This window comes from Oncorhynchus tshawytscha, linkage group LG02 (assembly GCF_018296145.1).
Source record: "Oncorhynchus tshawytscha isolate Ot180627B linkage group LG02, Otsh_v2.0, whole genome shotgun sequence".
In the NCBI taxonomy this organism is placed as follows: domain Eukaryota; kingdom Metazoa; phylum Chordata; class Actinopteri; order Salmoniformes; family Salmonidae; genus Oncorhynchus; species Oncorhynchus tshawytscha.
In genome coordinates, this window is record NC_056430.1 from 50,678,784 (window position 1) to 50,691,696 (window position 12,913).

Here is a 12,913-nt window from a genome sequence, read left to right on the forward strand (position 1 = left end):
TACAATCCAAGCTTGATGCCCTCAATGTCCCACAAATTATCAATGAACCTACCAGGTTCAACTCCAAATCTGTAAACACGGGCACCCTCCTAGATGTCATCCTAACTAACTCGCCCTCCAAATACACCTCTGCTGTTTTCAATCAAGATCTCAGCGATCACTGCCTGATTGCCTGCATCCGTAATGGGTCTGCGACCAAACGTCCATCCCTCATCACTGTCAAACGCTCCCTAAAACACTTCTGCGAGCAGGCCTTTCTAATCGACCTGGCCGGGATATCCTGGAATGACATCGACCTCATCGATGATGCCTGGCTATTCTTTAAAAGTGCCTTCCTCACCAACTTAAATAAGCATGCCCTATTCAAAAAATGTAGAACTAGGAATAGATATAGTCCTTGGTTCACTCCAGACCTGTCTGCCCTTGACCAGCACAAAATCATCCTGTGGCGTTCTGCATTAGCATCAAATAGCCCCCGTGGTATGCAACTTTTCAGGGAAGTTAGGAACAAATATACACAGGCAGTTAGAAAAGCTGGCTTTTTCTTAACAGAAATTTGCATCCTGTAGTACTAACTCAAAAATGTTCTGGGACACTGTAAAGTCCTTGGAGAATAAGGGCACCTCTTCCCAGCTGCCCACTGCTCTGCGGCTAGGAAACACTGCCACCACCGATAAATCCACTATAATTGAGAATTTCAATAAGCATTTCTCTATTCCGCCAATCGCCCCCACCATTTCTCCTTCACCCAAATCCAGATAGCTGATGTTCTGAAAGAGCTGCAAAATCTGGACCCCTACAAATCAGCCGGGCGAGACAATCTGGAACCTCTCTTTTTAAAATGATCTGCTGAAATTGTTGCAACCCCTACTTCCAGCCGGTTCAAACTATCTTTCATATCGTCTGAGATTCCCAAAGATTGGAAAGCTACCGCGGTCATCCCCCTCTTCAAAGGGGGTGACACTCTAGACTCAAACTGCTACAGACCTATATCTATCCTACCCTGTCTTTCTAAGGTCTTCGAAAGCCAAGTTAACAAACAGATCACCGACCATTTCAAATCCCACCGTACCTTCTCCACTATGCAATCTGGTTTCAGAGCTGGTCATGGGTGCACCTCTGCCACGCTCAAGGTTCTAAATGACATCATAACGGCAATCGATAAGAGACATTACTGTGCAGCCATATTCATCGACCTGGACAAGGTTTTCGACTCTGTCAATCACCACATTCTTATTGGCAGACTCGACAGCCTTGGTTTCTCAAATGATTGCCTCGTCTGGTTTACCAACTACTTCTCAGACATAGTTCAGTGTGTCAAATCGGAGGGCCTGTTGTCCAGACCTCTGGCAGTCTCTATGGGGGTGCCACAGGGTTCAGTCCTCGGGCCGACTCTCTTTTCTGTATACATCAATGATGTTGCTCTAGCTGCTGGTGATTCTCTGATACACCTCTACGCAGACAACACCATTCTGTATACTTCTGGCCCCTCTTTGGAGACTGTGTTAACTAACCTCCAGACGAGCTTCAATGCCATACAACTCTCCTTCTGTGGCCTCCAACTGCTCTTAAATGCAAGTAAAACTAAATGCATGCTATTCAACCGATCACTGCCCGCACCTGCTCGCCCGTCCAGCATCACTACTCTGGAAGGCTCTGACTTAGAATACGTGGACAAATACAAATACCTAGGTGTCTGGTTAGACTGTAAACTCTCCTTCCAGACTCACATTAAGCATCTCCAATCCAAAATTAAATCTAGAATCGGCTTCCTGTATCGCAACAAAGCATCCTTCACTCATGCTGCCAAACATACCCTTGTAAAACTGACCATCCTACCGATCCTTGACTTCGGTGATGTCATCTATAAAATAGCCTCCAACACTCTACTCAACAAACTGGATGCAGTCTATCACAGTGCCATCTGTTTTGTCACCAAAGCCCCATACACTACCCACCATTGCGACCTGTATGCTCTTGTTGGTTGGCCCTCGCTTCATACTCGTCGCCAAATCCACTGGCTACAGGTTATCTACAAGTCTCTGCTAGGTAAAGCCCCGCCTTATCTCAGCTCACTGGTCACCATAGCAGCACCTACTCGTAGCACGCGCTCCAGCAGGTATATATCACTGGTCACTCCCAAAGCCAATTCCTTCTTTGGTCGTCTTTCCTTCCAATTCTCTGCTGCCAATGACTGGAACAAAATTTAAAAATCTCTGAAGCTGGAAGCATATCTCCCTCACTTGCTTTAAGCGCCAACTGTCAGAGCAGCTCACAGATCACTGCACCTGTACATAGCCCATCTGTAAACATCCCATCTATCTACCTTCCTCATCCCCACACTGTATTTATTTATGTATCTTGCTCCTTTGCACCCCAGTATCTCAACTTGCACATTCATCTTCTGCACATCTACCATTCCAGTGTTAAATTGCTATATTGTAATTACTTCGCCACCATGGCCTATTTATTGCCTTAACTCCCTTGTCTTACCTCATTAGCACTCACTGTAGATAGACTTTTAAAAAAAATTCTCCTGTATTATTGAATATGTTTAGTTTATTCCATGTGTAACTCTGTGTTGTTGTATGTGTCAAATTGCTATGCTTTATCTTGGCCAGGTCGCAGTTGCAAATGAGAACTTGTTCTGAGAACTTGCCTACCTGGTTAAATAAAGGTTAAAAAAAGAAGAAAAAAGCCACTGCTCCAAATCCTCCATAAAAAAGCCAGGCTAAGGTTTGCAACTGCACATGGGGACAAAGATCGTACTTTTTGGAGAAATGTCCTCTGGTCTGATTGAAACAAAAACAGAACAGTTTGGCCATAATGACCATAGTTATATTTGGAGGAATAAGGGGGACGCTTGCAAACCGAAGAAGACCATCCCAATGCCAGCATCATGTTGTGGGGGTGCTTTGCTGCAGGAGGGACTGGTGCACTTCACGAAATATATGGCTTCATGAGGAAGGAAAATTATGTGGACTAGGATAAAAAAATACAGGACTAAGATCAAATCCAGCTCTGACAACCGATGGATGTGGTAGGGCTGGCAAACTATCACAGATGACAAAGGGGCCATACGGAATACCACGACGCATACTCAGAGCATGTGCTGACTAGCTGGCAAGGATCTTCACTGACATTTTCAACCTATCCCTGACCCGGTCTGTAATACCAACGCCAAGGTAGCCTGCCTAAATAATTATTGCCCCGTAGCACTCACATCTATAGCCATGAAATGCTTTGAAAAGCTGGTCATGGCTCACATCAGCACCATCATCCCAGACACCCTGGACCCACTCCAATTCGCATATTACCCCAACAGATCTACAGATGATGCAATCTCTAATGCAATCCACACTGCCCTCACCCACCTGTATCAAATGAATACCTATATAGGAATGCTGTTCATTGACTGCAGCTCATCATTCAACACCATAGTCCCCTCCAAGCTACCAAGCTCAGGACCCTGGGACTGAACACCTCCCTCTGCAACTGGATCCTGGACTGACAGGCTACTCCCAGGTGGTGATGGTAGGCAATAACACATCCTCCACGCTAACCATCAACACGGGGGCCCCGCAGAGGTGAGTGCTTAGTCCCCTCCTGTACTCCATGTTATCCCACGACTGCGTGGTAGCACATTTGCGCACGACTCCAACACCATTATCAAGTTTGCTGATGACACGACGGTGGTAGGACTGATCACCGACGACGATGAGGCAACCTATAGGGAGGAAGTCAGAGACCTGTCAGTGTGGTGCCAGGACCACAACCTCTCCTTCAACATCAACAAGTCAAAGGAGCTGATTGTGGACTACAGGAAATGGAGGGGAGAGCACGTCTCCAACCACATCAATAGGGCTGTAGTGGTGCGGGTCTAGAGCTTCAAGTTCCATGGTGTCCACATTGCTAAAGAATTAACATGGTCCACACACACGGACACAGTTGTGAAGAGGACATGACAGCGCCTCTTCCCTTTCAGGAGACTGAAAAGATTTGGCATGGGCTCTCAAATCCTCAAAAAGCACTACAGCTGCACAATTGAGAACATCTTGACTGGCTGCATCACCGCTTGATATGGCAAATGGAAGGTACCCAACCGCAAGACGCTATAGAGGGTGGTGGGTACGGCCCAGTACTCACCCGGGACAGTTGTAAATCATGCAACGCCGTGTGTCACGATCGCAGATTTTAGAGAAACAACAAATGTCAGTACATATAAGTGTCTTATATTGGCTGAAAGCTTAAATTCTTGTTAATATAAATGCACTGTCCAATTTACAGTAGCTATTACTGCAAAAGAATGCCATGCTATTGTTTGAGGAGCGCTCCTAACAACAAAACACCCTTTTCACCACAATAGGTTTGATAAATTTACCTCTGAAGGTGAAATGTGTACTTACATCCTGAAATCTTGCTCTGATTTATCATCCAAAGGGTCCCAGAGATAACATAAAGTGTAATTTATTTAGAGATCATCATTTTTCATATCCTAAAAAGGTCAATATGGCATGCACGATCGATTTTGTATTTCCGCTCGTTCAATTTGCAAAGAAAGGAATCTGTGAAAATCTAACCCTAAACGTTGTTTCAATCAGTCAAACCACGTTCGTATTTATTCCTCAGAGTTCCTAGAATGTAACCAGACTTCACTATATCATTAGGAGTGTAGTATATCCTATAGGACACCAAATTTGTTCAGAGAGCAACGCCTTCATGGCACACCGATGGCGCGGGCATTCACTGGATTGACTGTAACTTTGTAAAATAATCACCAATCGGGTTCTAACAAAGCCAGCTAAATAGCCAATGAGCGGGGCTTTACGGGAGTATGTGGAAACCCAGTATTTGTCGCAAAAAGTTGCTACTAACCTTGTGCGACATCAAGCCTTTTCCTTTTGGACAAACATTTTAAGAATATGGAGAGTTATGAAGTTATGAAAACTGGGTGTTTTGCAAATGTTGAACTTATAATATGGCTACTAATACTGGAAAAGCTAAATCAAAGTCCAAGCATACAGATTTGATGATATTCTTGCAGAAAATTTTTATGTGAATGTAAATGTCTCCTTCACAATTTGCCCAAATGTACCTGGGTGACTTTACACTAAATGTTACGTAGTTTTCTTATACTTCAAGTTATCCGTCTGAAACTTTGCACATGCACTGCCATCTTGTGGACACCATCGCAATTACAACCAGAGTGATGGCTAGATGTAGGGACCTTTCTGTGGCATTTCAAAGATGGTGGTAGAAAACAACTGGTTGTTTTTTGTCTTTGTATTTTCTTCTACAAAATCTATTGTTATATTCTCCTACATTCCTTTCACATTTCCACAAACTTCAGTGTTTCCTTTCAAATGGTACCAAGAATATGCACATCCTTGCTTCAGGGGCTGAGCAGGCAGTTAGATTTGGGTATGTCATTTTAGGCAAAAACATTTTTTTAAAGGGGGCTACCCCTAATTAACTCTCTTGCCCTGACTCTATGCTCAAGTTCACACATACTTACACTGACAGCCCAACACACACACACATACACTTTTTTTTAACCAACTCATACTGTTGTATGTATGTATGTATATGTATATATATATATATAAATAAAACAGACTACAAAAGTATGTGGATACCCCTTCAAAGTTGTGGATTAGGCTATTTTAGCCACAGCCGTTAATGACAGTTCTATTCAGATAGCCATGCAATCTCCATAGACAAACATTGGCAGTAGAATGGCCCGTACTGAATCAAATCAAATCAAATCAAATGTATTTATATAGCCCTTCATACATCAGCTGATATCTCAAAGTGCTGTACAGAAACCCAGCCTAAAACCCCAAACAGCAAGCAATGCAGGTGTAGAAGCACGGTTACTGAAGAGCTCAGTGACTTTCAACGAGGCATCGCCATATGATGCCACCTTTCCAACAAGTCAGTTTGGCAAATTTCTGCCCTGCTAGAGCAGCTCCTGTCAACTGTAAGTGCTGTTATTGTGAAGTGGAAACGTCAAGGAGCAACAACGCTTCAGCCCCGAAGTGGTAGCCAACACAAGCTCACAGAACGGCACCGTGAGTACTGAAGCGTGTAGCGCATAAAAATCGTCTGTCCTCGGTTTCAACAGTCACTACTGAGTTCCAAACTGCCGCTGAAAGCATCGTCAGCACAATAATTGTTCGTCCGGAGCTTCATGAAATGGGTTTTCATGGCCGAGCAGCCACACATAAGCCTAAGATCACTATGCACAATGCCAAGCGTCAACTGGAGTGGTATAAAGCTCGCTGCCATTGGACTCTGGAGCGGTGGAAACACGTTCTCTGGAGTGATGAGTCATGCTTCACTATCTGGCAGTCTGACGGACGAATCTGGGTTTGGCCGATGCCAGGAGAACGCTACCTGCCCCAATGCATAGTGCCAGCTGTAAATTCTGGTGGAGGAGGAATAATGGTTTGGCCCCTTAGAGTCAGTGACGGGAAATCATAACGGTCCAGAATACATAGACAATCTAGATGATTCTGTGCTTCCAACTTTGTGGCAACAGTTTGGGGAAGGCCTTTTCCTGTTTCAGCTCACAATGCCCTCATGCACAAAGCAAGGTCCATACAGAAAAGGTTTAGCGAGATTGGTGTGGAACTTGACTGGCCTCCACAGAGCCCTGACCTCAACTCCATTGAACAACTTTCAGATGAATTGTAACACCGACTGCGAGCCAGGCCTAATTGCCAAACATCAGTGCCCGACCTCACTAATGCTCGTGGCTGAATGGAAGCAAGTCCCCACAGCAATGTTCCAACATCTAGTGGAAAACCTTCCCAGAAGAGTGGAGGCTGTTATAGCAGCAAAGGGGGGACCAAATTCTCAGGATTTTGGAGTGAGATGTTCGACGAGCAGGTGGCCACATACTTTTGGCCATGTAGTGTATATCTTTATCTTTAACTCTGAATTGTTGGAAAAGGACCCGTATGCTTAATCCAAAAATGTGGTAGGAGGCTCCGTATGGAGGGAGTGACGCAATTGTGGTGCCTCCGGAGGCATGCAGAAGTTAAATTGAGCTCCGTATCACGTGTGCGCCTCCCAAATTTTGTAACCATGTGGAGGGCTTCGTCCATCTCCGCATTGACATGATCGTTTGATGGTAGGTGGTGGCAGGGGGGTCAAGTATAAATACAAACTCATTTGCGTGACATCAGCTCTGCTCCACGAAGCGCAAGAAGTCAGGGCGACATCTGCAGAGGCCGTATCACAGTAAACGATGTACGGCAACTGCAGAAGTCAGATTTACCATGCAGAGCCTTTTAGTCTACACCTGTTGTTTACGAAGCATGTGATAAATATAATTGGATTTTCTTATGAGTTGAGGCAGCCCTCCTCTTCCAGCAGGATCAGACAATGTGGTCTAATTAAAAGATCTCTTTGCATGACTTGCTTGGGCTTCGTCACGCCGAGGTGAGCTCTAATTGGAAGAGCTGATTTAGCGGTGGCCCATTCGGAAATGAGCCAAGTTAAAAAGCAGTGATGAATCTCGACAGCAATGGTGTCACTTTGTGTCACAACGTACTCACTGGTTTCAGACACTTTGGGGAGGGAGAACAATAGCACTTTTTGGATACTGCGAAGCATGTCTTTCACAAATCTGATATAATGCTACAATTTGATATAATTTGAGAGGGAATTTTGAGGTCAGACATCTATGAATCATAAGACAGAGGAAGATGATTCAGACAGTGATTGATTTAGTCAGATGTGTCCCTGTCTTGGCATGGGGCTATTAGCTGATACTGAAAATAATAAAAGATATAGAGAGAAAATAATCTGTGTGGCATTCATATCTTTCTCTTTATCAATTTGTTTATCAAAATTGACCAGCACTGGTGTTTAGACCTGAACTTTCTATACATCGGTTAAAAATATGGACAGCATTACTGGTGTCGATGTCATGAACTGTTATGGACATCTAGTTTGTAAAGGCTTATGCATGGCATTGAGACCTTACAACATAGTCTCATTATAGACCTGACCTTCGCATAATTTCCTTCACATCAAGGAGACTTCTGTGTGGCGAATTCCTCCAGCTTTGGGTCTAAAATGAGCTGAAAATAAGACTCCTATTGTTTTTTACACTTATTTGTTCAGAAAGTCCTCCCCTTTTTCTTCCTCCTCTGAAGTATCTGTCCAGGGAGATAGAATCCGAGGAGAACTCGTTTTTTTCTTCTTCGTGTTTAGTGTTTGTTATTCTTTCTTCATCGGCTCCTGAAAATAAGCTAAGCGCTATGTCCTCTAAAGTCTATTTCGGTCGGTGTCTGTCTTGTCCCTTTTTGTTTTGCACTTTTCCACATCAAACAGATGGAGTTTTTACATTTTTCCCCACCCTTGCTCTACCCTTGTTCAATCACTTCACATAACTACTTGAAGCTGACACTAGCTCATTGGCTTACACAATGGTGCTGCAATTTGTGTTTTATGTTGACATATTTAGAGATTCTCGTGTTCTTCGTGACTTTACCACACCATGTTGAAGCATCAACCAGCAGTAGAAACAACAACAAAGTGTTCTCCCCACCCGTTTTGGTAAAAAGCTAAGGGATGGGGCTGGAGAAATGGAACCACTCTCATATTCATAGACAGAGCTATGGATGCAAGGACTGACCATACATGATATCAAAATGATAGTTTTAACCATGTTTTGAGGCTATATAGTGTTGGTTTACATTTACTTTGTTGACAAACATTGTAGTAAAAAAAGTTTAGATTTTGGGTTATGATTAGTACGACAGGTGAACTAAGCTCATGAGGCATTTATAAGTTATATTCTTTAAGAATCAATGGGTACATATCATTAATTTATATGTCCAAAAATGGATGTAGCAACTACTGATTGACCCTTTAATGTAATGTGTTCAGGGTGTCATTTATGTGGGCTGTAAGGGTGGGTAGTCATTGTCAGACTTCACAAGAAACTAAGGATACTCCGTTCTGAATCATGCCAATACGGACCTTCTGACGATGTGTGTTTTCATTACGCAATGATGTTATATATATAGTATACGAGTGTGAGTGTTTTTTTTGCCTCATGTCAGTAGGCATAACACAGCTCTGATAGGTATTGGGAGAATTTAAGTTAGCAAAATCAAGTATTTCACAGTTGACCAAATTTTGATTACTAACAGTCCTAGGAAGTTAAATACAATTTATTGTCACATGCTGTCATGACCTCCGCCAAAGTCGGGACCTCTCCTTGTTCCGGTGGCGCTCGGCGGTCGGCATCGCCAGTCTTCTAGCCATAATCGATCCACTTTTCATTTTCCATGTGTTTTGTCTTGTTGTTCCTCACACCTGGTTTCAATTTGCTCAATTACTTGTGGTGTACTTAACTCTCTGTTCCCCCCCCATGTCTTTGTGTGGGATTGTTTATTGTAGTGCTTGTGCACGTTCCCCGTGAGCGCACGACGGGTTATTTTTGTGCCCATGTATCTTGTTGTTCAGGTTGCTGTTGGTTTTGCTAATAAATCTCCGGTTATCACCCAGTTCTGCTCTCCTGCACCTGACTTCTCTGCCGCCAATTATGCACCCCGCTACACATGCTTTGTAACCAGGTGTAGACTGACAGTGAAATGCTTATTTACGGACCCTTCCCAACAATGCAGAAAAAAAATGAAATTATGCAAAAATAAATACACAATGTTATAGGGGGGAATATAATAGATTGCCAGCAATATAATATAATTGCCAGCAATATAATAGAGCAAATGAAACATTTATTATTCTTGGAGCATCAGTCAGCCTTGGATACAAATTGATATGTGTAGTGTTCAGTAGCATGGACTACTCAAAAATAGAACAGGACTCTATATTTCAAGAAACAGCAAGGTCTCTCAACTGAGCCCGACAGATGGACAAACACCATTTTAGTTTCCAACTCTCATTTGACATGAACTCTTATCAGCAAAGGGAAGTGTATGAATAAAGAAAGCATTGTGGATGGCAACTTCACATCTGTAAAAGCGTGAAAGCAAAAAAACACCTTACAGAAGGGACGTTGTCATCAAATACTATTTATATAGTTCCCAAGGACTGAGGACTCTTCTGTGGATCAGTAAATACTGCAGCATAAAGTACCAGCACCTCATTGCAAGAAATAAAACTGTGCCTGTTCATTACCCACAGTAAATCCATCATAAAGACAATTAAAAAAATGTATCATCATATACACAACAACTGCTCCCTCCCTCCATCACTCTCTCACCAGTGGGAAGACATGGGAGATCTTGCCATCCGGGGGCAGCTTTGCTCCAAAGCCGTAGGCAGGGAACATCTTGTCACTGTCGTAATCCTGGATGATCTCCCCCACAGCCTTCAGGGCCATTGCGTAGGCATTCATCTGGTAGGGACTCATGTAGTGCAGAGAGGTGGGCTGGGATGGGTTACCTGGAACACAGAAACAGAACATTGGTTATTTCGTTATATATATATATTTTTTTACCTTTCTTTAGAAAGGGAAGTCATATTGAGACCCAGGTCTCGTTTTCAAATGAGCTCTACGATACACCACACAAAATACAAAACACACACATCAAGTACAAAAAAGGCATAGGCCAAACAGGCAACGTTTCACACTATCATACTACTTGTCTTAGAATGCATGTTGAATACATTGATATAGATAAGTGCTATGCTATTGACCTATTAACCTACAGCCACTAGGCCGTGGGTTCAATTCCATCAGCATCGACTGACAGGAAGCTATAGCATTGCAGTATCTAACGTTCACTTGATAGTAAAATATTGCTGGCAATATTTGACCCTGCTTTGACAAATGTTAAAGTAAGATTATTTTGAAAGAAGTTTGGGGAAACTAGTCCTTTAGTAGAGCCCTACGACTCGTATAAGTGATTCTGCCACACTTACCATTAGACGCTGTGAAATCGATGGCCACTGTGAAGTTGAGTTGCGTCCTGGGGAGACAATGATGAATTACATTGAATAACCCAAACGTTACCAGACAAAAACATAATAAAGACTAAAAAAGGACATTGTCTGTTTAAACAATACAAAACCATTTCAGACATGAAAGCCAGGCTGAGCGAGCCATCAACGGCTCATCAACATCATTAAGAGTAGCCTCTAATGTTAATGGGACGTCACAAAGATTTGGCTCACCCTCCCCGGATGAAGTCTACAAACGTGTATTCTGACTCCACTTTAAAGGACAGCAGTGTGACCTTCAGGGGAGGGAGAGAGGTGGAGAAGGAGAGGGGGGAGGGAGAGAGGAGGAGAAGGAGAGGGGGGAGAAATAGGGAGCGAGGGGAGAGAAACAGTGAGAGAGAGATAAAGAGGGGGGTGGTATAAGGAAAGGGATATAAGCAGAAACAGGAAGAGGGCAAGTGAAAGAGAGAGAGAGAGGGAAGAGAAAGAGATGGCCAAAGCAAAACCTTTAATGCATATGACATATGACATTGGCAATGAATCCTATCTATAAAACATATGATAGATGGACAATGGAAAGCTCAAGCTCAAAGGTTCTTACGGTCCCTGAATTGATGTATTTCTTCTTCTTGCCTTTCTTTTTATGGTTTAGAACCTGGACAAAAAAGAGGAAAGATGCGTACATTGAAATGATGACTAGTTTGATTTCACCACAGAGTTTGCTGTGTGAAAGTGTGGTATGGAAAGAAACTGACCGTAATGGAACATGTCATGTTCTAAGTGATAGAGGACGGATGAAAAATAACATTATTTTCATAGCGGGGATATCTAAGTGAAGTCGTAAGAATTGGAAAATGTGAAGCTTCAAATGGGTAAATCACAAAAATGCTCATCTCATTATTAAAGATATAATGTGTTTTCTGATGTCTTATTTGAGTAACAGCTGTGTGCTGTGTACATGTGTACTTCAATATTAGTCAGTAAAAAATGTCCTACATAGAGAGACAACATAATACAACCCTTATTATAAAGCATTATAAAGGCTCAAACATGCTTTAAAAAAGTCATAAATTCCCAGTGAGCACAAGACGTAAAATCTGTTTTCCCAATGTCTTTTTTACAAAAAAAGATGTATTTTGAACTTTTTTTATGTCTTGTGTTCGTTGGGTTATACCTGCAGGCTGTAGCCCTTACCCTAGTGGAATGTTATTGATATTTTTCATAATTAATACATGTTTTTTTTGTTGTTTGCCCAAAAATCCTGTGTTTCTATGTGAAACAGTTTTGTTATATTTCAGTCTTCTGTGATGTACAGTATATGAAGTGTAATTTTGGGATGCAAACTCAACATTTAATACATTTCAACTCTATATCTGACATGGTACAGGTGTCTTCTTTTTTTTAAAGCCCAGAACCATGTGTGTGAGCTGTAAATTTTAGTTTCAAAGTAGATTTATTTAAGACCACCAAGAAACACTCTGTGTGACCCCTGACTTAGTCCACTGCAATAATTTAAGTGTTACCGTTATTTTTTCTTTTTTTACCTCATAGACGTTGAACTGGCTCTGGCCTCTGGAGAATTCTCTGTAGCTGGTGGTGAACTCGCCAATGAAGTCATGACTGTGGGAATAGTTGCGTGAGTAACACCTGCAGCATCTGAAAGAGTATTATACTAAAGGAAACACCAACCCCGTCCCCTCTCTGTACATCTAAATACCATCACCTAAAGCCAAATAGGACCTGCCCGCTATCAATCTGCGTGTGATATTTAGAGAGGAAGCCCTGTGGGCACATTATTAGCCACCATCAGTGAAGAAGGAGAGAGGGAAAGAGGACAGAGAGATGGAGGGAGTCAGTCAACACTCATATTCATAAACCCTCTCGCTTCTAATATTACCGCCAACCTTTTAAAGTTCTGGTCAGTGAATTGTGGTTGTGTGTGCTTATGGTGGAGAGTCCCTCTCACCCCCCTCATCCCCCCCATCCCAAT

At 42.7% G+C, this 12,913-nt stretch overlaps 1 protein-coding gene across 1 annotated transcript in view; it reads right to left on the reverse strand.

Moving 5' to 3' along the window:
- LOC112267566 (copine-9) overlaps positions 1 to 12,913 on the reverse strand; it is a 193,635-nt gene that overhangs the window by 25,134 nt on the left and 155,588 nt on the right. The window contains exons 12-16 of the mRNA XM_042305298.1: positions 12,468 to 12,543; positions 11,525 to 11,578; positions 11,158 to 11,219; positions 10,906 to 10,952; positions 10,244 to 10,425 (exon numbers count right to left, since the gene is read on the reverse strand). Of these exons, the coding sequence (XP_042161232.1) occupies positions 10,244 to 10,425; positions 10,906 to 10,952; positions 11,158 to 11,219; positions 11,525 to 11,578; positions 12,468 to 12,543 (421 nt within the window). The remainder of the gene's footprint in view (positions 1 to 10,243; positions 10,426 to 10,905; positions 10,953 to 11,157; positions 11,220 to 11,524; positions 11,579 to 12,467; positions 12,544 to 12,913) is intronic.